The sequence below is a fragment of the Carassius gibelio genome, chromosome A1 (genome assembly GCF_023724105.1).
Source record: "Carassius gibelio isolate Cgi1373 ecotype wild population from Czech Republic chromosome A1, carGib1.2-hapl.c, whole genome shotgun sequence".
In the NCBI taxonomy this organism is placed as follows: Eukaryota; Metazoa; Chordata; class Actinopteri; order Cypriniformes; family Cyprinidae; genus Carassius; species Carassius gibelio.
Genome location: NC_068371.1, coordinates 8,871,694 through 8,893,356, shown reverse-complemented (window position 1 = coordinate 8,893,356; position 21,663 = coordinate 8,871,694). Strand labels below are relative to the sequence as shown.

At 36.9% G+C, this 21,663-nt stretch overlaps 2 protein-coding genes, 1 long non-coding RNA gene and 1 pseudogene across 3 annotated transcripts in view; 3 read left to right on the top strand and 1 right to left on the bottom strand.

Moving 5' to 3' along the window:
• The window catches only part of LOC127981898 (ladderlectin), a 46,156-nt gene that overhangs the window by 22,309 nt on the left and 2,184 nt on the right, over positions 1-21,663 (top strand). The window lies entirely within an intron of this gene.
• Positions 1,428-2,613, bottom strand: LOC127982506 (uncharacterized). The gene is made up of 3 exons (XR_008160433.1): positions 2,056-2,613; positions 1,847-1,947; positions 1,428-1,743 (listed from the first exon to the last, which is right to left on the bottom strand). It is a non-coding gene; the product is annotated as an uncharacterized LOC127982506 (long non-coding RNA).
• On the top strand, positions 5,486-7,546 carry LOC127995189 (protein PERCC1-like; annotated as a pseudogene).
• LOC127981574 (protein disulfide-isomerase) lies at positions 9,075-13,763 on the top strand. The gene is made up of 11 exons (XM_052585509.1): positions 9,075-9,364; positions 10,210-10,416; positions 10,510-10,643; positions 10,765-10,902; positions 11,705-11,821; positions 12,003-12,128; positions 12,262-12,459; positions 12,545-12,665; positions 12,742-12,923; positions 13,287-13,427; positions 13,526-13,763. Exons 1-11 carry the CDS (start codon positions 9,145-9,147, stop codon positions 13,589-13,591), a joined length of 1,650 nt encoding a protein of 549 aa, XP_052441469.1. The 5' UTR covers positions 9,075-9,144; the 3' UTR covers positions 13,592-13,763.

Sequence of the window (21,663 nt, the reverse complement as noted above, 5' to 3'; positions counted from 1 at the left end):
TTATCTGACAGGACACACGGCAATACACAGCAACCCACAGCAATATACAGCACCACGTCAAAATTATAGGTTTTCACAGCACGAAGACTCACCCACCACACTCAGTGTACGAAAAGGACACCCGTCTTCCTTCACTTCGCTTGGTCCGGATCTGGCGATGGAATATGCGGCCTAGCTAGTGATGTCGTCGTTGTGAATACTTCAATAAGTATTCCTTCGGCTCTCCCACCACACTATATTAGGGGTAGGGCCGCCCTCCTCCTCCTGGGGGGATCTACACAACGCCAGGTCAATATACAGGGCACTTTCGGCTTGCTCTTAGTACTCACATCAATGCCGCTTCCAATCCCCTTTTTCACGTCGTCTCAATTCGCCGTATAATCCGTTCACTTCTCAACCTTTAAGGTTCGCGATGTCTTCTCAATCATACAATTCCAGCCTGAGGGAGAGAGAGAGAGAGTTAGACAGCCACCAGCAGCGCACCAAGGCGGGCACGACACAGTGCTTCACACACACCAGAAAGAGCTCCCAGACTGTGAAATAACTTGGCCTTAAGTACTGCCTTGTCCAGCGTATCCTCCAATCACCAACCACTGTCCCTAACTAGGCACAGGTGCATCGAATTCCCTGATTTTCCCTCTTACGGCGCTACCGGAAGTTCCGGTGTTCTGTTTTTTCCGGTCCGGGCGGAAACACTTCCGGGCGGAACCAAACTTCCCGAATTTTGGTTCCGCCCCTAAAGATCGTCACCTTGTGACATATATACTAATCTTTTACGGTTTATGACAAGACAGCATTTTTTTTACCCCCCCCCCCCCAGCAATTTGCACTACAGACATCAATTTGTTCATGTTTGTTTTACCAGTGTACAACTGCCAATGTAACATTCCATACATTTTAGAAAGTTAACCTTATGTTTTTAATATTTAGCAGTGAAAAATAAGTGAAATATTAAATAAATTAAATAAATTATTATAATAATACCTCAACCAGAATTATGTGTGTTGAATTTTGTATTTTAATCAAAATAACAACATATACAAAATAACCACAGTAAAATAATGAAGAATAACTTCCACAATTTAGAAGTTTTAATGGTTTTTGAGTAATAATAATAATTAACACATCTTACACTACATTGAAAACACATGAACTGACCATAATTGTTACTGTAATAACACAATGTGTTCACATGCACGCACACTTTACTCTTCAAGACCTCCCTTGTCTGTGAAGCAATCCCAGCTACAGTAGCCAGGGTGGTCATCTGAGGAGTAAAACCCCAAAAGCACTCCTTGTTGGCCATTTTCCTGGTGACCAGCCCCACAGTCTTTGTGAAGCTGGCTGCACTGTAGGCGACTGCACCTAGAGATTATGTACGGCTTTCTGTACTTTAGATAGTGTCTCTTTAAATATCTTCACTATCAACAAAAAAAAGGGTAATGTTAAGGAAATGGAAGAGAGTGAGATTACTTAGTCTAATTGTTATAGCCACAAAAACAAGAGGGTTGACCACACTTACTGAAGTCACCATCAAGCCAGCTGAAGTGTGCCTCCTGTTAAATATGCTCCTGACTGACAGTGTTGTTAAATCTCTGGCATGAACAATTACGTCAGATGGGTCAAGTTTAATTACAATACTGACATTTAATTATCATTAATGTTAAAGCAATTTACTTGTTGCTGAAGGTGCCTGGTCCACCACAGTTGTGCTTTGTTGTTCTGATGCATCTGATTGCTGGGCTGGGGACACAAAGAAGACATGAGCACAGCAAAACTGGAACAATACTATGTCTGTGTGCTGACGTTAGGTAAATTCAACACAGAATAGTACTGCATCATTCACCTATGACAGTCCCATACCAGACAAGGTGATGGTGCTCAGAAGTTTCAGTCTCTATTTGTGGAGGTGTTATGAGGATGGATAACACTTGATATACATTTGATCTGAAACAAAAAGAGTAAAACAATAGAATAACAGAACAACAAAATAGAAAAAATAAATATGTTAATGTCACATGTAAAAAGACCTTGACTTCTAAGGTGGCAACATACATTTAAAATGTAAAGAGTGCTGCATCTTCTATGCCAATCCTATCCCTGGAAGTGAATGAAAAATTAAATATGAAAACAACCACCTCATATGACCTTTTTAAAATTATACAACAAATGCTAAAGGAATACACATACAAAACGATCGTGTCCTTTCATTATTCACTACGTTATTTTACCACAAGCCACCAAAAACTAAGTTACACCTATGCTATCCATCATGTACTAAAGGTAAAAATTTAAAGAGCAAACAATTAACAAATAAGTTTATCAGAAATGTATTATCCAAACTGTACTTCCCCAGTCAACTGAAAAGAAAGTATGTTCTTCAAGAATTTATTGAAGAAGAGGCAAAGAAAATAAGGAAGCTTTATTTTACTTATCCAGTTCTTCCTAAAGCCAAAGAAGTAACATTTAAAATTCTAAAGGACATTTATCCATCTAATCACTTCCTACAAGAAAGATTTAATTGGGAGAACAATTCATGCGGGTTCTGTGAGAAAGATATTGAAACTGTTGATCATATGTTTTTGAAATGTGAATCTGTACAGACTTTTTGGCTGGAATTTCTAAACTGGCTTCATTTCAAACAGATATCAATACACCCTTTGACTGTGATCTCAGTTAAGGTTGGAGTATTGTTGAAGGAAAAGATCCTAGACTTTTTGATAAATAACTTAATTACTTTGTGCAAATACTAGATTCATAGATAAGTAGATAAGTAAGATAAGTACGTTTTTAAAGGTTAAACCTCACTTCAGCGGATGGAAGAATCAACTAAAGATATTTGCAAAGTCTCTTCATTACAGGATTGACAGGAACGCCCAGAAACTCTTGTATGCTTTGAACTTGTTTTTGTTGTTAGAATAAGACCCTAAGACATCTTTCTTTTTCTTACGTTATTTATTCTGTTTTATCTTATGGTGTGATTATTGTTATTTGTTATTTTTTCCATCTTTTTTCTTTCTATTTGGCTTTATCGACACTAATAATATGTGTTCAGTTGTTGAAATGTGGGGTAAAGGTTTGTAATTGAACTTGATAACTTAATAAAAAAACACATTGGACAGAAACATTGATCTATAAATTACTATATGTGGTGTATATATGATCAACCGCTGGTGCCGATACAGGATGGCTGCCTCCGTGACGAGCTCCGCATATGTTTTTGTGTTTTTGTTAGTTTGTCCTGTCTTTAGTTATATTCCTGCCATCAGTTTCACCAGGGAAGAACTGCTGAACATTCGGCAGAACGCACCTCAAGATGTTTTTCCGGATTTCAATTATTCAGATGTTTTAGTGAACGTTGTTATCGGAGGAGCCGCGGCGCTGATCAAGCGCTTCAGGACGCGCAGACGGGGGAAGCGAGCGGGAGCGCTCGTCAGACTCAGGAAGCGCGGATTTCTAACGCCGTTGCCTAGCATCCATCTGGCAAATCTCCGCTCTCTACCCAACAAAACGGACGAACTCCTTCTGCTTTCTCGGACTAATAAGGATTTCACACACTCTGCTGCTCTGTGTTTCACGGAAACCTGGCTGAATGACACCATACCGGACAGCGCGCTCCATCTGCCGGGCTTTCAGCTGTTTAGAGCGGATCGCGAATCAGAATCCACTGGGAAATCGCGCGGCGGCGGGACATGCTTTTACATCAATGAACGGTGGTGTACAGATGTAACTGTGTTAAAGAAGACGTGCTGCTCAAATCTCGAAACACTCTTCATTAACTGCAAGCCGTTCTTTTCGCCGCGGGAGTTTCACTCGTTCATTCTGGTCAGTGTTTACATCCATCCTCAAGCGCATGTGAGCTCAGCTTTACAGAAACTCGCTGATCAGATCACAGAGACAGAACAACAACACCCGGACTCTGTTTTAATCATTCTCGGGGACTTTAATAAAGCCAATCTGTCCCGTGAACTGCCAAAATACAGACAGCATGTTACATGTCCCACAAGAGACAGTAATATATTGGATCACTGTTACACCACAATAAAGGATGCATTTCACTCTGTTCCACGAGCAGCTTTGGGACGTTCTGATCACCTTCTGGTTCATCTTATACCGTCCTACAGGCAGAAACTAAAATCAGCTAAACCTGTATCAAGGACTGTAAAAAGATGGACTAATGAAGCAGAGCAGGATTTACAATCTTGTTTTGACATCACTGATTGGAGTGTTTTTGAAGCTGCTGCCACCGATCTGGATGAACTCACAGAGACCGTAACATCATATATCAGTTTCTGTGAGGATATGTGTATTCCTACAAAGACTCAACTAATTTACAATAATGACAAAACGTGGTTCACTGCAAAACTCAGACAGCTCCGTCAGGCCAAAGAAGATGCTTACGTGAAGGGGGACAATGTCTTGTATAAACAGGCTAAATACACATTGGAAAAGGAGATCAAAGTGGCAAAGAGGAATTATTCTGAAAAAATAAGGACTCAGTTCACTTCCAACGACTCCGCATCAGTGTGGAAAAGTCTAAAGAAGATCACCAATTACAAGTCACCACCCCCCAGCACCGTAGAGAATCAACGACTGGCAGACGATCTGAACGGGTTTTTTTCCTGCAGGTTTGAAAGAACACCCATCACCTGCCCTGAACGCCTCCCCACAAAACCATTCACACCCTTCACAACTCCTGCAACCAGCCCTGAATGCCTCTCCAAACTACCGTTCACACCATTAACAGCTCCTGCAACCCATCCTGAACACCTCTCCAATCAAGCACTCTCACCATTCACACCTCCTTGCACACCAACGATTGCACATCTAAGGACCCCTCTGTCAAGCTCCTGAAGTTTGCAGATGACACCACACTCATCGGCCTCATTCAGGACGGTGACGAGTCTGCTTACAGACAGGAGGTAAAAGAGCTGGCTGTCTGGTGCACTCTCAACAACCTGGAGCTTAACACCCTCAAAACAGTGGAGATGATCGTGGACTTCAGGAGAAACCCCCCTGCACTCCCCCCACTCACCATCATGAACAGCACTGTGACTGCAGTGGAGTCATTCAGGTTCCTGGGAACCACCATCTCTCAGGACCTGAAGTGGGACATTCACATTGACTCCATCGTAAAAAAGGCCCAGCAGAGGTTGTACTTTCTCCGCCAGCTGAGGAAGTTTAACCTGCCACAGGAGCTGCTGAAACATAAATTCCTCTTCGCCGCTGTTGAAGGATTGAGTCATAAATATTACTGACAATTCGCGTCCTTCTTCTAACAGTCCTGTTAATTAGGCTATTATTAATTATTTCCAAAATCTTAGCGTAATATTATTAAGTAAGCCGCCAGGGACGCTTAGGTTACAAGCTACGTCACCAGTACCTAATTAATATTCATGAGCTAGTTTATAATTTTCTGAATAATGACAATATTATTTAAATTCATTATTTAAATATATATTTGTGTGTCTGTACTGTGACTATCATGCAACAGGTTCATGGTGACAGTGAGTATTCATGAAAACAGCAAAAGTATCAGTTCACTAACATTTTTCTGTGCAGTGTGAAATTATTGTTGTTTTTACATTCATTGTTCAAAATCAGGCCCTTGTCTGTGTGTGTGAATATATATATATATATATATATATATATATATATATATATATATATATATATATATATATATATATATATTATTATTATTATTATTATTATTATTATTATTATTAATAATAATAATAATTATTAATAAACTATGATGCAACACTTTATTTATGTAAAATAAAAGAAGCTGCAGTTAGGGGTTCTTTTTCTCTGACATATGTTAGTCCAGATGCTCTGCTCTCCACTGCTGGTCATTAGCCCTTCTATTGCCCTGCGTCCGGCTCATATTCACTCAAACTGAGCACACACACTCTCTCTCTGTCTCTCTCTCCTTCTTTACACACACATACAGTCCTACATCTACAGTATATTCCTTCTTACACCTCATATGCTGTTTAACTGGGATTGTAATGCAATTTACATACCTGTATTTCACATAACCTATAAAAAAAAAAAAAACATTAACTTGACTGAGTTGTTTCTTATGACCTTAAAATTGTTTTCTTATATTATAGGTCTACTTCAAATACAATATTTTTTATTTATTTTATTATTATATTATTATTATTATTATTATTATTTTGCTATAGCTTACATAAACCCTTCTTTTAAGACCGGGGTATTGTCACACTTTTGAATATATAGTTTTATGTTAGATAATGAATATATTAATTAAACATGTTTTGAAGTAAACTGATAGTGAAAACAGACATTTAAATATTGTTATATGCACACAGTTTTTTTCTGTTAGGCTTTGATTTTTTTTTTTTTTTTGTCGTAATCTTTTATACACAATAATGAAGAATGACAAACAAACACTGCTATATATAGTTGTTGGAACACCATTTTTTTATAATAATAATAATGATAATAATAATAATAATAATGATAATAATAATAATAATAATAATAATAATTAATATATATATATGATATATATATCAGGTAATAAACTGTTTCAGACAACCAATCTAAACGTTAAGCTACTACTGTCCTCAATCTGGCATTTCTAAAAAAATAAAAATACTTTTATTCTGAGAAAACAGTAAAAAAAAAAAAAAAAAAAAAAAAAAACATTACTCAACAATACAGTGTTACTGAGATATAATCCTTTACTTGTGACATTGTGCCCCACCAGGTGTTATTTATATTTGTATATACCTCTAATTTCCTTCATAGGATCGCAGCAAGTGTCATCAGGCCACTGAGTAATCTGGGTTTGGTGAAACCCTTTCCTCCTTGCTTCTTTCCGGCTGAGGATGAGGAAGAGACTGAAGAAGAATATGAAGAGGATCTGAGAGAGGACAGTTTGGAGGAGGAAGAGGATGCAGTACCTTGTGTGTCTCAAGATGAAGAGCCATGGAGTTTTGATTCATTCCCCAATAACTGTAAGATGACCAATCAGCTCCTGCATTTTACTGAACTCATCAGCAGCGATGTCCAGCGCTACTTTGGACAAAGCCAAGACCCTAATGCCTGTTACATTTATGTAGAGAAACCATGTCTGAAAGTCGGGGGCCGCCAGCGATACTATGAAACTTCATCAAAGTAGCATCATCAGGGCAGCCGGAGGAGCCTGAGTCACTCGGGCCCCTTTCAGAGCTCTTTCAAGATGCTCAAAGGAAAGGCCGGGGTTTACCCATGAGCCAACGTCGCCTGCCCGTCAGCTTCTGGACAGAGCCTTCCGAAAAATGACTTGACATCTTAGGTGAATCAAGCATGCAAAATAACTCCCAGTATGATCAACACATCAGAGAGCTCCATTAACATCAACACATCACTGAGCATGTTCAGTAACACAAGCGTTTGCACCATAACCAGCTCCAGTATCTCAGGGACTCTCAGTAGCTCAAGCACCCCAGACTTCAGTGATTTACTTGCTCACTGGGCCATGGACAGAGAGAATCCCAATGAATTTAACTGTGACTATCCACTGTCATAAATCAGCCCATCTTTTACACAAAATATCATGTTGTTAATTTGTTCTTGATACATTTCTTCTGGTTCTTAATGTTTATATTGTTTTCTGGAAAAATATCTGCACAAGATGTGCATTTTACCATGTTCCGTGCTCAGTAGTTTTCATATGTTGTAACCTCATTTTTGTAAACTTATTTTATTAAATTTTTTATTTTGTTTTATATCTGCTATTTTGGGCAGTATATTCAGTACGTTTATTATTATTATTATTATTTTTAATACTACTATTTAGTTTAATTGATTATTCTTACGCCTAAGTTTGTTTTCATGTATAAAAGAGAATTATTTTGCTAAAACATGTATGCAACAATTTGCTATTCAAATACCCTGTTTGTGATCAGTAATGCTTCCTACTCCTCACACATTTACAATGCATAAATAAGTAAGGAATGATGTATAGTCAGGTCACAATCACAAAATAAATTGCAACATCTGGACCTCAACATGACCAAATATGACCCCAATATAACCTGAATCAATGCAGGAAATTGCTTAACTGCAGTTAGGTTTGTTTTCGTCAACTAAAACTAATAAAGCCTTCCTTTTTAGGGCTAACTGAACTAATATATAAAAACTTTACAATAATACTCCAATAATAAACTAAAACTAAATAAAAAGTAATAGAAACTATGTAGACAGGTTGAGATATTTAGATAAAAAAAAATCAACATGACAAACACAACAACAAATTCAAAAACTTTAGCTAAAACTAAAATGAAAACAGAAAATATAGCAAATCATTAACAAAAAAAAAAGTACACTGTATCATTAATACTACAATACCATTGTCTACAGTCAGTTATGCAGTTAATGTTAATTAATCAGATTAATTTCAGCCAGCCATGTAATAACACTCACATTGATGTTCATTAAGGGCTTTGAAACTATAGAAGAATAACAGTAAAAGAAAAGAATAAGAGGCACATGGTAAGCTGGTTTCAACATATTCCCTGGTAATAACAATCTGTGAGTGTGTGTGCAGTGCCAGAGAGAACATCATCTGTGTATGTCCCTTTCCATAATTTCATCATCAGTTTAAATGTTACAGTTGTTCGTGTGGTTCTTTCTTCATCTTCTTCAGCTATGAGTGCTTACATGTCTGAGCAGGAGTAACTCACAAATGAATTTGCATGGCATGTGGGCAGAAAATCCAGATATGGACACATGGTTAGGTCATTTGCAACAACATCTGAATCTATTATATACAGAAAGTTGATTTAAAAAAAAATGAATGTAAAGAATAGGTTTACATTCTCAGGTCATCTTTTCAATACTAATATAAGCAAGAAGAAAGCTATATATATATTCTTCAGGATACTAAGATATCGATTTCCAACGTTATTATATTTGCCTGTAATCTAATGTTAATTTTCCACTCTCCAACGGCTCACTGTTAGAGCACATGTGAAGTGACAAGTAAGACCAGTAGACTTGCACCACGCAGGCTCTACAATGATTCATCAGCGTCAGTGGTTTCTTATCAGCACCACAAGAGCAGACAGCAGCATGTTAAGGCTCATTTCAGCACTCTTCCACTGTAGTCCCCTGAACTGAACGATCATGAGGTTTCTACACATTCTGGGTTTCACCCTCTTGCTCTGCGGCCTTTGTGTGAGGGCAGAGGAGGAAACAGTTGAGGAAGTTGAGGACAGCTCTGAAGAAGAACCAGAGAAACCAGAAAAGACAGATGAAATTACAGAAGAGAAAGATGTTTTGGTTCTTCATAGTGTTAACTTTAAAAGGGCTCTCAGTGAGAACAAGTACCTGCTTGTAGAATTCTGTGAGTACACTAAATGACTTTCCTTTGAGCTATATGACCATAACTATTGGGCTTACAAATGCCCATTCTGGTCTTTGTCTTAAAATTTTTTTACTTTATATATATTTAGTTGCATGAATTTAACCTATTCAATCCATGTGCAGCACAAGAAAAGTTCAAAGATTGCTAAAGTTTGTTTGACACATCATCCATTAGGAGCACACCTGTTATTTCTCCCACGCCTTAAAGGAGGGCAAGTTATGCAAATGCTATAATTGTGTATTGTGCTATTGACGTTGCAGTAAAATGCTAGAGGACAAAGAAATAAAACTGACATTATGAATGTGTGAATTATGTATGTGTGTATTTATAAATTATGAATTGTTACATTTATGCAAAAGCATTTAAAACTTGACTGGCATTTAATTCTGAATTACATGCACTAACACCAAAGTGGTATAGTCTCACTTTTTTATTCTTTAATATTTCTTTAAAACCTTTGGTGTATATATACAATATACATTGTTCAAAAATAATTTTATGAAATATTAAATAACTGTTTTACATTTTAATATATTGTGAAATATAATGTATTCATGTGGCAGCCTTTAGTACATGAGGTTTCAAAAATCATTCTATAGAATAATATCCTCAAGATCCTCAATAATTTTTTTTTACTTTCATCAATGTTTTTCAAGGGTCATAAAAGTCATAAAACTCTATATCTGAAATTTGACTACAAAAATTTGTTACTGAAATATAGCCTTTTTTTCTGACAACATTCTAGTGTGACACCTAGCCCCAGTGTGTCTTATATATGAATGAAATGCTGGTTTAAAATTAGCTTTTTTCTTTCAAAACATAAGACGCTCCATGGTGTGGTCACTGTCGCAGTCTGGAGCCTATTTATGCAGAAGTTGCTGGATTACTAAAAAATGGTTCATCTGAAGTACGACTGGCCAAAGTGGATGCGTCCGAAGAGAGAGATCTTGCAGCAGAGTTCAATGTGGAAAGCTTTCCCACACTTAAATTCTTCAAAGATGGCAACAGGCAAACTGTCACTGATTTTTCTGGTAATACATTTATTTGTTTGGTGTGTTAGATTGTGTGATGATATTTTCATACATAGGCATATTTCTTATAGGATTATTCTGTGATTTGAACAGGAAAACGAACGGTTAAAGGAATCACAAGGTGGCTGGAGAGGCACACGGGACCCAGCGCTACGGTTCTCAGTGATGTGAAGAGTTTAGAGGCTCTGCTGGATGCAAATGAAGTGGTTGTGGTTGGATTCTTCCAGGTAAATTACCTATGGTTTGAATAAAGTCACCGACTTTTAAGATCTAACATTGCCTTGTAACACTCCCTATTTACAACAAAAGATTTATCTTTAAAAAGTTAATTTGCTCTCTCTGTCCCAGGATTTGGAAGGTGATAAGGCAAAGACATTCTATGATGTAACTTTAATAGCAGTGGATGTTGACTTCGGAATCACAAGCAACCTAGAGCTTTTTAAGAAGTATGACGTAAAAAGTGACTCTTTGGTGCTCTTCAAGAAGGTAATCCCATACTTCTAGCACTATTCGGAACACAATTTAAGATATTTTGGATGAAACCAGGAGGCTTGTTACTGTACCATTAACTGCCAAGTACATTACACTGTCAAGGTCCAGAAAAGTATGAAAGACATTGTGAGAATAGTCCATCTGCCATCAGTGATTCAACAGTAACCTTGTGAAGCGACGAGAATACTATTTGTACGTAAAGAAAACAAAAATAACAACTTTATTCAACAATTCATCTCCTTTGTGTCTCTGCATCACCATAGTGCCATTTTGGTGAATATCCGCTGAAAGCTTGCAGCGTAGGCTCTTCTGTGTCACCCTACGGTGATGTAGAGAGACACAAGGAGAGGAATTGTTGAATAAAGTCATTATTTTTGTTTTCTTTGTATACTAAAAGTATTCTCATCACTTTAGAACATTGCGTTGAATCACTGATGGCAGATGGACTATTCTGACAATGTCTTTCATACTTTTCCGGACCTTAACAGTGTAATTTACTTGGCAGTTAATGGGACAGTCACAAGCCTCCCGGTTTTCATCCAATATATCTTAAATTGTGTTCCGAAGTCAAACAAAGCTGTTACAGGTTTGGAACGACATGGGGGTAAGTGATTCATGACAGAATTTTCATTTTGGTGTGGAGTATCCCTTTAAGTAAACAAAATATCTAGTGTGTGCCTGAAATGGAAGATTCGCTCACTTTGAAGATTCATTAAAATCATTAATTTTTGTTTACGCCCAAAAATGTAACTTTTTTGTTTAAGAAAACTGAATTTTCTCTTTGTGTATATTCCAGTTTGATGAAAAGCGGGCAGACTTGACACTCACAGAAGAAAGCAAGCTAGACAAAGAGGAGATGATTTCATTTATCCATTCCAACAGTATGAAACTTGTCATTCCATTTAATGAAGAGGTAACACTTCAAAATTAACTTCACTAACCAATGAACAAAGAGTTGCTAAAACAATAAAAAATTTGTCTTTAAAATATTATATGCACTTGGAAAAAAAATGTTTATGCTAATGAAGTTTATCACAATTTTTGTTATCAAAACAAAACAAAAACACTTTTTCATTTACTTTCTCTTTCTGCAGAATGCTGAACTAATTTTTAGTTCTAAGGTCCGTAATCACATGCTTCTATTCATTAATACAACTGTGGAATCCCAGAATGCACTTCTAGAAGATTTTAGAGATGTTGCCAGTGAGTTTAAGGGAAAAGTAAGTTTTAATAGCTCAACTGTACCTAAATAAATAAATATATTAATGTGATGTTTAATATAAGTTTACTCTACAGAATCAAGTCATATTGGTCTAGAATGCTGCTTCTAATACTCATAGTCTGTGTATGTAGGTGCTTTTCATCACATTAGATGTTACGTCTGACAAAGTGGATCATGTGCTGAAGTATTTCAGCATCTCTGCAAATGATGTTCCTAATACTCGTTTGATCAACACTGAGAAAGTGGTGACATACGCAATGGAAGGATCAACCATCAACAAAGATACACTGAGAACATTTTGCCAGGGTGTTCTGGATGGTACTGTGAAGGTGTGTAATGCAGCAATATTATAATTTCTTTTATTTTTTTATTTTACATTTTTAAGATTCCAGATCTGTCTGTGCTTTAATCTAGCCCTTTTTGAAGACTCAAGAAATTCCAGAGGACTGGGACAAGAATCCAGTTAAAATCCTTGTTGGGAAGAACTTCAACAAAGTGGCTTTTGATGAGACTAAGAACGTCTTTGTGGAATTCTGTAAGTTAGCACTTATCTACTCAAACTGAAATAATACAAAATAATAATGGCTTTAACATTTATGCCTTTCTTACAGATGCTCCATGGTGTGGTCACTGTAAGCAACTGGCTCCTATATGGGATGAGTTGGGCGAGAAGTACAAAGACCATGAGAACATAGTCATTGCGAAGATGGATGCTTCACAAAATGATGTGGAAAATGTCACTATACAGGGATTTCCTACCATTAAATACTTTCCAGCTGGGACTGAAAATAAGGTTTGCAACAGCACCACACACACTTAAAGATGTTATCTTGTAAAAGGGCATTCATTTTAGTAAATGTTTAAGTTATTCATATTAAATCTTTTAAAGTTCGAGATTTGCTGTATATATACTAATTAGAAAATCTCAACTGCTATTTTTTTCATTGTAAAATCTAACTATATTATTGCCCAGCTAATTACATAAATGTGGATATTTAATTATGTCATAATTTATCTGCTTATATATTATGTTACATATATCAACTGCTTGTTTGCTTTCATTGTCACTAAATATAAAAGCGGCACACAAATAAGTTTGACTTGACTTGAGCATGTTGGTACTGACAAATGTTTTTAAAATACTCTGTGAAATCAGATTGTTGACTATGATGGAAATAGAGATTTGGAGACTTTCTTAAAGTTCCTGGATAATGGAGGAGTGTTACCAGAAGAAGAGAGTAAAGATGATGATGAGGACGAAGGTGATGATGATGATGATGATGATGATGAAGATGAGGTCAGTCAAAAGCCAACAGATGGCTTTATTATTGCCTGTTATTATGAGCAAAAACTCATTGATTTGAATATTATGGTTGGTGTGTTTCTGCTTTTCAGGTGTTAGATGAACCGATAAAAGAGTCTAAGTCTTCTACCAGTGAAACCAGCAAGGATGAGCTTTGAAAGGAAGACGTAAATCAACTCATTTGTACTGAATCAGATCAGTGTGAGATTTATGCCAATGAGCCAAATGCATTTTATCAGGTTAATATATTTTTTTCTGCACTGTAGCATTTCAACAAACTGCATAACTGACTAAATTGAATAAAAAGAATTTCACATGTTAAGGTTTTAATTCATAGCCCTGGTCTTTCATTAATTTCTGTGGTGTGAGATCAGTTAGACACTACAAGTACCAGTATTTGGCTTCAGAGCAGTATATGGATGAATCTCACTAAATTGTAAAGAGCATGATTGGATTGAAGCCTACAGTAATTGAAGCCTATTTTCATAACCATTCAGTTAATCAGATTTTACATCCAAATTTTCATTAATTATGTCAATCAGTCAAACAAACAATCAATCAATCAATCATGGCGGTGTTTTACTGCATTTAAAATTTATATATTTCTTTCTGTTTTTACTGTAATAAAATGGAAATACTTACTGTTAGAGTATCTAATGGCAATCACTATCACTACTGCATTACTTTTCCTTTTTATGTTTTGATTTTGGAGGTTTCCCCCATATGATTTCTTTGTGCATTTGTTGATGCCATGTGTTTTTTTTTTTTTTTTTCAAAGTAAATAAATTATGAATTAATTCATTATTGTCCTTTAGTCAAATTAATAATACAACATCCATGTTTGTACTTTTGAAGCAAGAATGCTTCAGCAAGATATATTCTTCTCATGCCATGATAGTAGAAGGAAAGGAGTACTAATACAATTAATGATAACACTTTATTTTATGGGTCAATTCTCACAACTAGCTGTTTCTTAGCATGCAAATTACTAGCATATTAGCTGTTTATTAATACTTATAAAGCACATTTTAATGCCTTATTCTGCATGACCATATTGTATATCCATTAATTCACCAAATACCTTAACAACTACATAACTAACTAATAATAACTGTCACTCACATTTTTTTACATAGACATGAAAGTGTAATTTATGAACTAAAACATTTTGTAACATGATATTGATGTATCATGTTCATGGTAATGCAGTGTCTAATTTTAAAATGGTATTTTGGTATTTTTTAAATAATTAAAATAATTTCTGATGATTTCTTTAGTGTGACAGAAAAAAAACAACAAAGAAGACTGTTTTGTTGTTGTTGTTGTTGTTGTTGTTTTTGTTTTTTTGACAAAGTTCAGAATTCCTGTTCAGAATGATGTAGATTTTTGAGGTGCACTCTTGTCATAAATGAATCTATTATTTTTCCTACATAATTTTTTACAAATAACATTGGTAAAATATCTATTTAGGAGGTTTAGACCTTTCCAATGAGATAATGTTTGTCATGATTAGATTACCTTTTGATTGTAATATAGTGAAGTAAACTTGGGCATCCCACAGAGAGGACGGGTGATAGTTAAGATTAATAAGCAGCACATTTTTATTTCCTTTTTATAGAATTTATTGAGGGAAAACTGAATATGTTCCCTAATCTAAAGTATTACCCAGTTAATTATTGGATCAAACCATTTGGCCAAATCATAACAGAACATATTTAAAATGCCATGTGTAAAGCATTTAATTGTTTACCCACCTTAATGCACGTTCACTTCACTATGCAACTGCAAGGCAGATTCCTCTTTGCTGCAGTGGAACGGACAGATAGTAAAGATGAACAGGTAAACAGGTAGAGTGATTCAGGCAGTGATGTCATTAAGAAAGGAAGTTTTTCTTTGAAATATCAACATGCAGGTAAGAATAATCTAGTTATTTACCCGTTTAAAATGAAACTCTAAAATTTCCATCATTTAAAGAATTCTGAAGTACAGTGAAACACAAAGTATGACATGAAGTGACCCATGCTTTATATAACTTGTATATGAAACATGATTCATAATCAAGGAACAGCTATGATTAAGCAAAAGGACAGAAATTCAATAATTCGTACAGTAAGGTTTAAAAGAACTAAATGTTTAGTAGAAAGACATGCTTTTTCAAATAAAACCAAAACACCATGGTTATTATAGTTTAACCGAGGTTATCATAAATTAACCATGGTTTTGCTACATTAACCATAGTTTAACCATGGTATTTGTGGTAAAAATGTGGTTACACAAATAGTAATCAATACGCCAAAAAAAAATAAATAATAATAATTTATTGTAACTACATTTTTACTGCAATAAAACCATGGTTGATTTTTGTAAGGGATGAGGTTCATAAAAGCACATAACTTTGTTTTTGACATTTTTTCACCTTTGTGCTGTTTTCAGTCCTATAATACTTGTTCAGGATCTTGGCTGGGAACACAAACTTTTTGAGTTTGATCCAAAATAAAAATAAAAATTTAAAAACCCTTGAAAGATTGAAACGAGTTAAATATAAACACAAGTATAGCACATTATTGTCACAATTGTGGTGTCAATGAACATGTACGAAGATGAAGATAAAGATGAAGATGAAGATAAGTAGTCTGCTTGTTTGCTGACAAAATAACATGGTTTACTGTACTTCAGTGTGACAGCTTAAATAAATAGGTTACCACTAGATTTTCTCAGACTTTAATTCAAAAACTGAATCAGCACCTAACTGATTATCTGAATGTTTCTAACATAACGTAATGTACACATACAACATACATTCATATTTCAATTTTCTTCAAAAGCTCAATTACTTGATTGATTATTATAATCTTGTCTTATTATATTCAGTAAGAGATGAATATTCCCGCATGTACTATAGCAGCCGCAGGTTCCACATCTTCACCCCGTGCATGTAACGACATCAATAACTTTCCCCTTCATGAGGAAATTCCAGCTTTGCCACCGTCTGAATATACCATGGCCATTGTACCACCTGCACACATGGAGACAGGTCAGAGCTGCAGCTGCTGAATTCAGCAAATAAATTGCATTCATATAAGAATTAATTAATATATGTTTTATGTTCATAGTCAATCTTCAAGAGGTTCGTCAAAACCCTAATAGAAGTAGGGTAAACGCTTATCCCGTCTTCAGTGTGCCCCCTCATATCGAAATAGTCAAACACACAGAACAAAGAAAGGGCAGTTAAAGGAATAGTTCATCCAAAAAATTAAATTTGCTGAAAGAAATACTATTTTAAGGCCTATTTAAATTTCTTTACCCAAGGATTTATCCTTAATCTCAGAACATTATGTATATGCATGTATACTGTGCACAGTATGCACTTTTTTTCTTGGATGGCATTTTCCAAAAATATGCAATATACAACAAGCTGTATGGATTGTTGTACACCATGAAGTAATGCACACCATTGCAAAAGAAATCAGAGCAAAAAAAAAAATTAACTGCATCTCCCTCTAAGCAACACATGAAACATTTTACATCTATAGGTGTAAAGATATAACCTGCAGAAAGAGTAAATGAAAACATGTTAGCATGATTCCCCAAGAGAGAACGAAACATTGTGTCCTCTGGTGGGCACTATGGGAAATGCCATGCCATCAACATGACCTGTGTTTGAAGCATGCGGGAAAACACTTCCAAATTGATTGGACAACACAGCCCATGACGTCATTAGTGGGGTGCCCGGAAGTATAAGAGGGCACCTGTTCTTTGTCTAGAAGGAGATGTGAAACAGGCAGGCCCTAGACAGACCCTAGGTGAGGAAAGGCACTGTACTGTGTAGTGTGAAAGTCAGTTCAAAGACTGGATCATGACATTGTCGTGAGAGGACAAGACGAGAGTTCATTAACAGCCTCCATATCCATGACGGGACAGGACGAGAATTCATAAATGGCCTCAATAGCTGTGACGGGACAGAATGGAAGTTCATAGATGGCCTCTAGTGCTCTGAAGAAGCAAGCACTTGAGGGCGCTCTGGCAGGTGCTTTCGAGGAGTCGGCTCTGGGAGATGCTCTGGAGACGAAAAAGCACTGGACTGGACCAGCAGAAGCAAAGAAGACTTAGGAGACAGTGGGGAGCTGGATGGGACCAATGGAAATGAAGGAGATAAAGAAGACAAAAGAGAGCTTTCCAGAGCAGATTCTGGGGTGAGGATTGGAGCCATGAATTCTGGGGGCAGCTTCATGTCCAACAGTGCCGAATTAGTGGAAGCCGGCTGGCCTGAGTTGGCAGCGGCTGGCAGATCCGTGTCAGCGGCAACCGGTGGGATTAACGACGAGATGGTAGAGAGGAAGGATTCCTTCACTCTAGCTCACTCCTGTGGTGTCTGGGATGTCCACGGAGCGATAGTATTTTGGCCCTGATCCAGAATCTTGAGTTGAGTATTGCCTCATCAAGCGCCATACACACGACGAGCCTGCACTCCCACACATACTTCTCAAATGGGAGATCGAGGTGGGCTAGGGTGAAGAAGCATGCCACGATTTCCATCCCAGCAGGAAAAAAGGGAAAAACAAAACACTTTTCCAAACTGGCGGAAAACAAACAAGGGGAAAAAGGGTGCTGCTCACTTTCAGTTTTCGGTCTTGATTCTGTCAGGCAGTTTGTGGTTTTAGTAATGTGCATGACGAAGGAGTTGAGATAAACAAATCTTTTAACCATTTAACATGTACGATCATACCAGTGTGATCAGTCTTGGCTGGTCCCTGAAGCGTACGATCACACCAATGTGATTAGAACTTTTCACGTCATCAACTGCTTTATTTAAATCCACTTTTGTGCTTTGGCTGGCACGGAGCCAGATTGGACGCTCTGAGCACTTATATTATCACAAATTTTCAGTATTTTCAACCATATAATACTTATTTTAGTTCTCGGACATTTAAATACACATAAGTACTAGCAAAACCATATATTTACAGTTTGTAGAATACAGGATGATGTCTATGGAAACAGCATTAATGATCCTTACAAATATAATCTGACGACATATTTTCAGTGATATCATATGCAGATTGTGTAGTTAACTTTAAAGTTTACTCTGCTCTTCTCCCAGTTTACCAGAGACCTACTTTAACGTTTTGCATCTTGTAAATCCCACAGCTCGGATTCAGTGGGAAGTAACATTGCTGCGCCCATCACCCAGTGTAGATCAACTAACAAATAAAAGTGTTTAAAGGGGGGGTGAACTGCTCATTTTCACTCAATCTCCTGTTAATCTTGAGTACCTATAGAGTAGTACTGCATCCTTCATAACTCCAAAAAGTCTTTATTTTTATTATATTTATAAGAGAAAGATAGTCTGTACCGATTTTTCCCGGAAAAACACGAGCGCCTAGAGGCGTGACGCGTGGGCGGAGCTAAAGAATCACGAGCGCCAGTAGGCTTTTGCGTTGAGAGCGTTTGGAAGCTGTGACACAGATCCAGAGGCTGAAATTTAACAAGAGCAGCATCAGCAAGGCGTCTCTATGTGGTATGTACTGAAACTGTATATATTTGCTTAGCGGTTTTGGAAAATGACTAAGTTCCACTTTATGTCGTCTTTTTTTTTTTTTTTTTTTAAGCTGTACATGTGGAAAGTGCAGTTTGATGACAACATCGCATGTTGTTTACTTGATGTGCTTACGCGCTGATAGCTAAGTTAACAACACAGAGATATTTGAAGCAGTTTTACTCACCGCCTGCGGTTCCAACACACGATCGTGACCCTTTTTCGTTGGGATTGCATTATCCTTAAGAAATAAACGATGTGCAAATCCGGCGTCAAACTGGGCCTTGTTTGTAAAACAAGCATCTTCGAAATGCAGGGAACAAACAAAAACACTTGCACAACTCCGTTGATGCTCTGTAAAAATAAACTCCATCCACTGGTCCCTTAATGCTGTTTCTCTTTTGGTAATCTGTGCAGGGTTGTCTTGCCCTGGCAACCAAAAACACACTCCTTTTGTGACATTTCGTGACGCTCTCGCTCTGATCAGTGAATGTCTCTGCTCTCAGTGCTGTGCTATACGGGAGCGCGCGCTCTTCCGGCAGAAGTGCCTTAGGACCCATATAAGGAAATTCCGCTCCATCTAACGTCACACAGAGCCATACTCGAAAAAACTTTCCGAAACTTGTGACAAACCGGAAGAGGTTTTTTTGGAACAAAAATGCTCCTTCAAACGTACAACTTAATTTTTGAAACTTTGTCCATGTTTAGCATGGGAATCCAACTCTGTAACAGTGTAAAAAACTCAGTATGCATGAAATAGCATTTCACCCCCCCCCCTTTAAACTACCGAATAGATTTACTTGCACATATTTCAGAATCAGAATATCAGATATTTAATAATACAGTGAGGATGTTTGTGAATATCATTATTTTGTAATAAAACAGTAGAAATTAAATAAATGCAAGCATGTGTCATGCAGATTTATTGTGCCTGCTCAAGCTGGTAGACAAAAAGGTAGAGGGTTCAGGTAGACAAAAACAAACCGGCCAACCATGTCTCTGAGCATGTCGTTGAAGAGTGCCAGGAAGACTGCTGGGGTGCTGGAAAGCCCAAATGGCATGACCAAATGATCAAAGTGCACAATGGTTGTGTTAAAGGCGTTCTTACATTTGTCTTCCTCTCTAATCCAAACTAGGTGATAAGTATTGAACCTCAGAAAACCTCAGGAGGAAACATGCTCTTCCAATGTCAAAAACTGAGAGCAACACGGTTTTCCACCCAAGTGGTGAGGTCGATCAAATCGTCCAGGTTAGAGGGCAGTTTGAGAGAATAGATCTCGTCATTGATGTATTTGTGGAAAATGGTCCCAGAGCGCCTTAGCATTCCAGCCACAGACTCAAACAAAGAACAGCAGTGATGTTTTTCATCCCACATGGCCGTTCCCCACTCTCTCACTTGACCCACCAAGAACGCGATGGTAAATGCCACCTTGGACCGCTCCTTGGGATAACAGGAAGGCTGGAGCTAGAAAGTCAGAGAGCATTGGGATATATGAAGAAGTGAGTGATGTATATTAGGTTCACCAGAGTATGGAGCAGGAGGATTGAGCTGTGGTTCAGCGTGACAGTGAATGACTCCATTGGCTTCAGGAGAAGGCATAATAACCCGGGCAGTGGGAGGGTTAGTCTACAGCTGATCAAACCACTCTGCCAGCTGGTGGAGCTGGAGAGAGATCTTGGCGTAGGCATGGCAAGAACCGTAAGTTCCTCCTGTTGCCAACCTAGAAGGCACGTTGCACAAGGGCTCGGCGTAACTCTGTCTCCTCTGCTGTGTCCATGACCTGGTGAGTAGATTCTGTGCTGAAAGTGACTGTACAACACAGACAGCAGGGGGAGCCATTGAGGCACCCTGAACCATGACTGTTTCTTTCTAAATAAGAGAGTTATAGTATTATTTGTGTTTTAATAATAATAATATTATATATTATTAGTTTTATTTGTGTTTATAGCCTGCAGTGTGCTCTATTGTGTTGCCATGCACTCTTGTATATAAAAAAAAATATATACAATATTTTAATAATAAGACTTGCTTAAAAAGTGTGTGGCCAAAACTCTCTTAAACTGTAATAAGAAAAACTTTGCCAACATGTTTCATACTCACATAACTCACTGGGTGTGCCTGATAAAGATAATGGCATGAATGCAAAATCATCATGACATTTTAACGGTTAAACTTTGCAAATTGTGTAATATTTTCAGTATCCCTTTTCTCTGTTTCTTTTGCAGCATCTGCAGCATAATTCTATTAAATGAATGTACTTCTCCTATACATCATGAATATAACGTACCCAGACTTAATGATTTCTAGTACAAAAAAAAATAGAGACATTATGAGTGATAAAACTTACTCATCAAATGCAAAAATGTAAAACAGATCATATTTAGTGTTATATAAAAATGTAATGCCTTTGAATTCAATTGAATATCAATGTTTTCGCTTTGGGCTTTTGGTTACAAATTGAATGACAGATGTGCACACTATTTTGGTTATTACCAAAAAAACTTTAATTAAATTCAAACTTGAATTGAATATTTAAATTTGTAAAATGCACAGTTCATATTTAATTAAGTTAAAAGTAAAAAGGATATTTAATTTAAAAAGTGTGCATGTTTTTATTTTATTTTTATAATTAGGTTGAACATAGACTTTTCACATCATATTTTCAGCAGGTAAAATGGAAGTAAACAGACCTC

Bases quoted from the DNA above. Each gene is read 5' to 3' on its own strand.
- LOC127981574 (XM_052585509.1), top strand. From the start codon at position 9,145: ATGAGGTTTCTACACATTCTGGGTTTCACCCTCTTGCTCTGCGGCCTT. The intron at 11,822-12,002 runs GTAACACTTCAA...CTCTTTCTGCAG, and splicing joins TCATTCCATTTAATGAAGAG to AATGCTGAACTAATTTTTAG. The intron at 12,924-13,286 runs GTTTGCAACAGC...CTGTGAAATCAG, and splicing joins CAGCTGGGACTGAAAATAAG to ATTGTTGACTATGATGGAAA.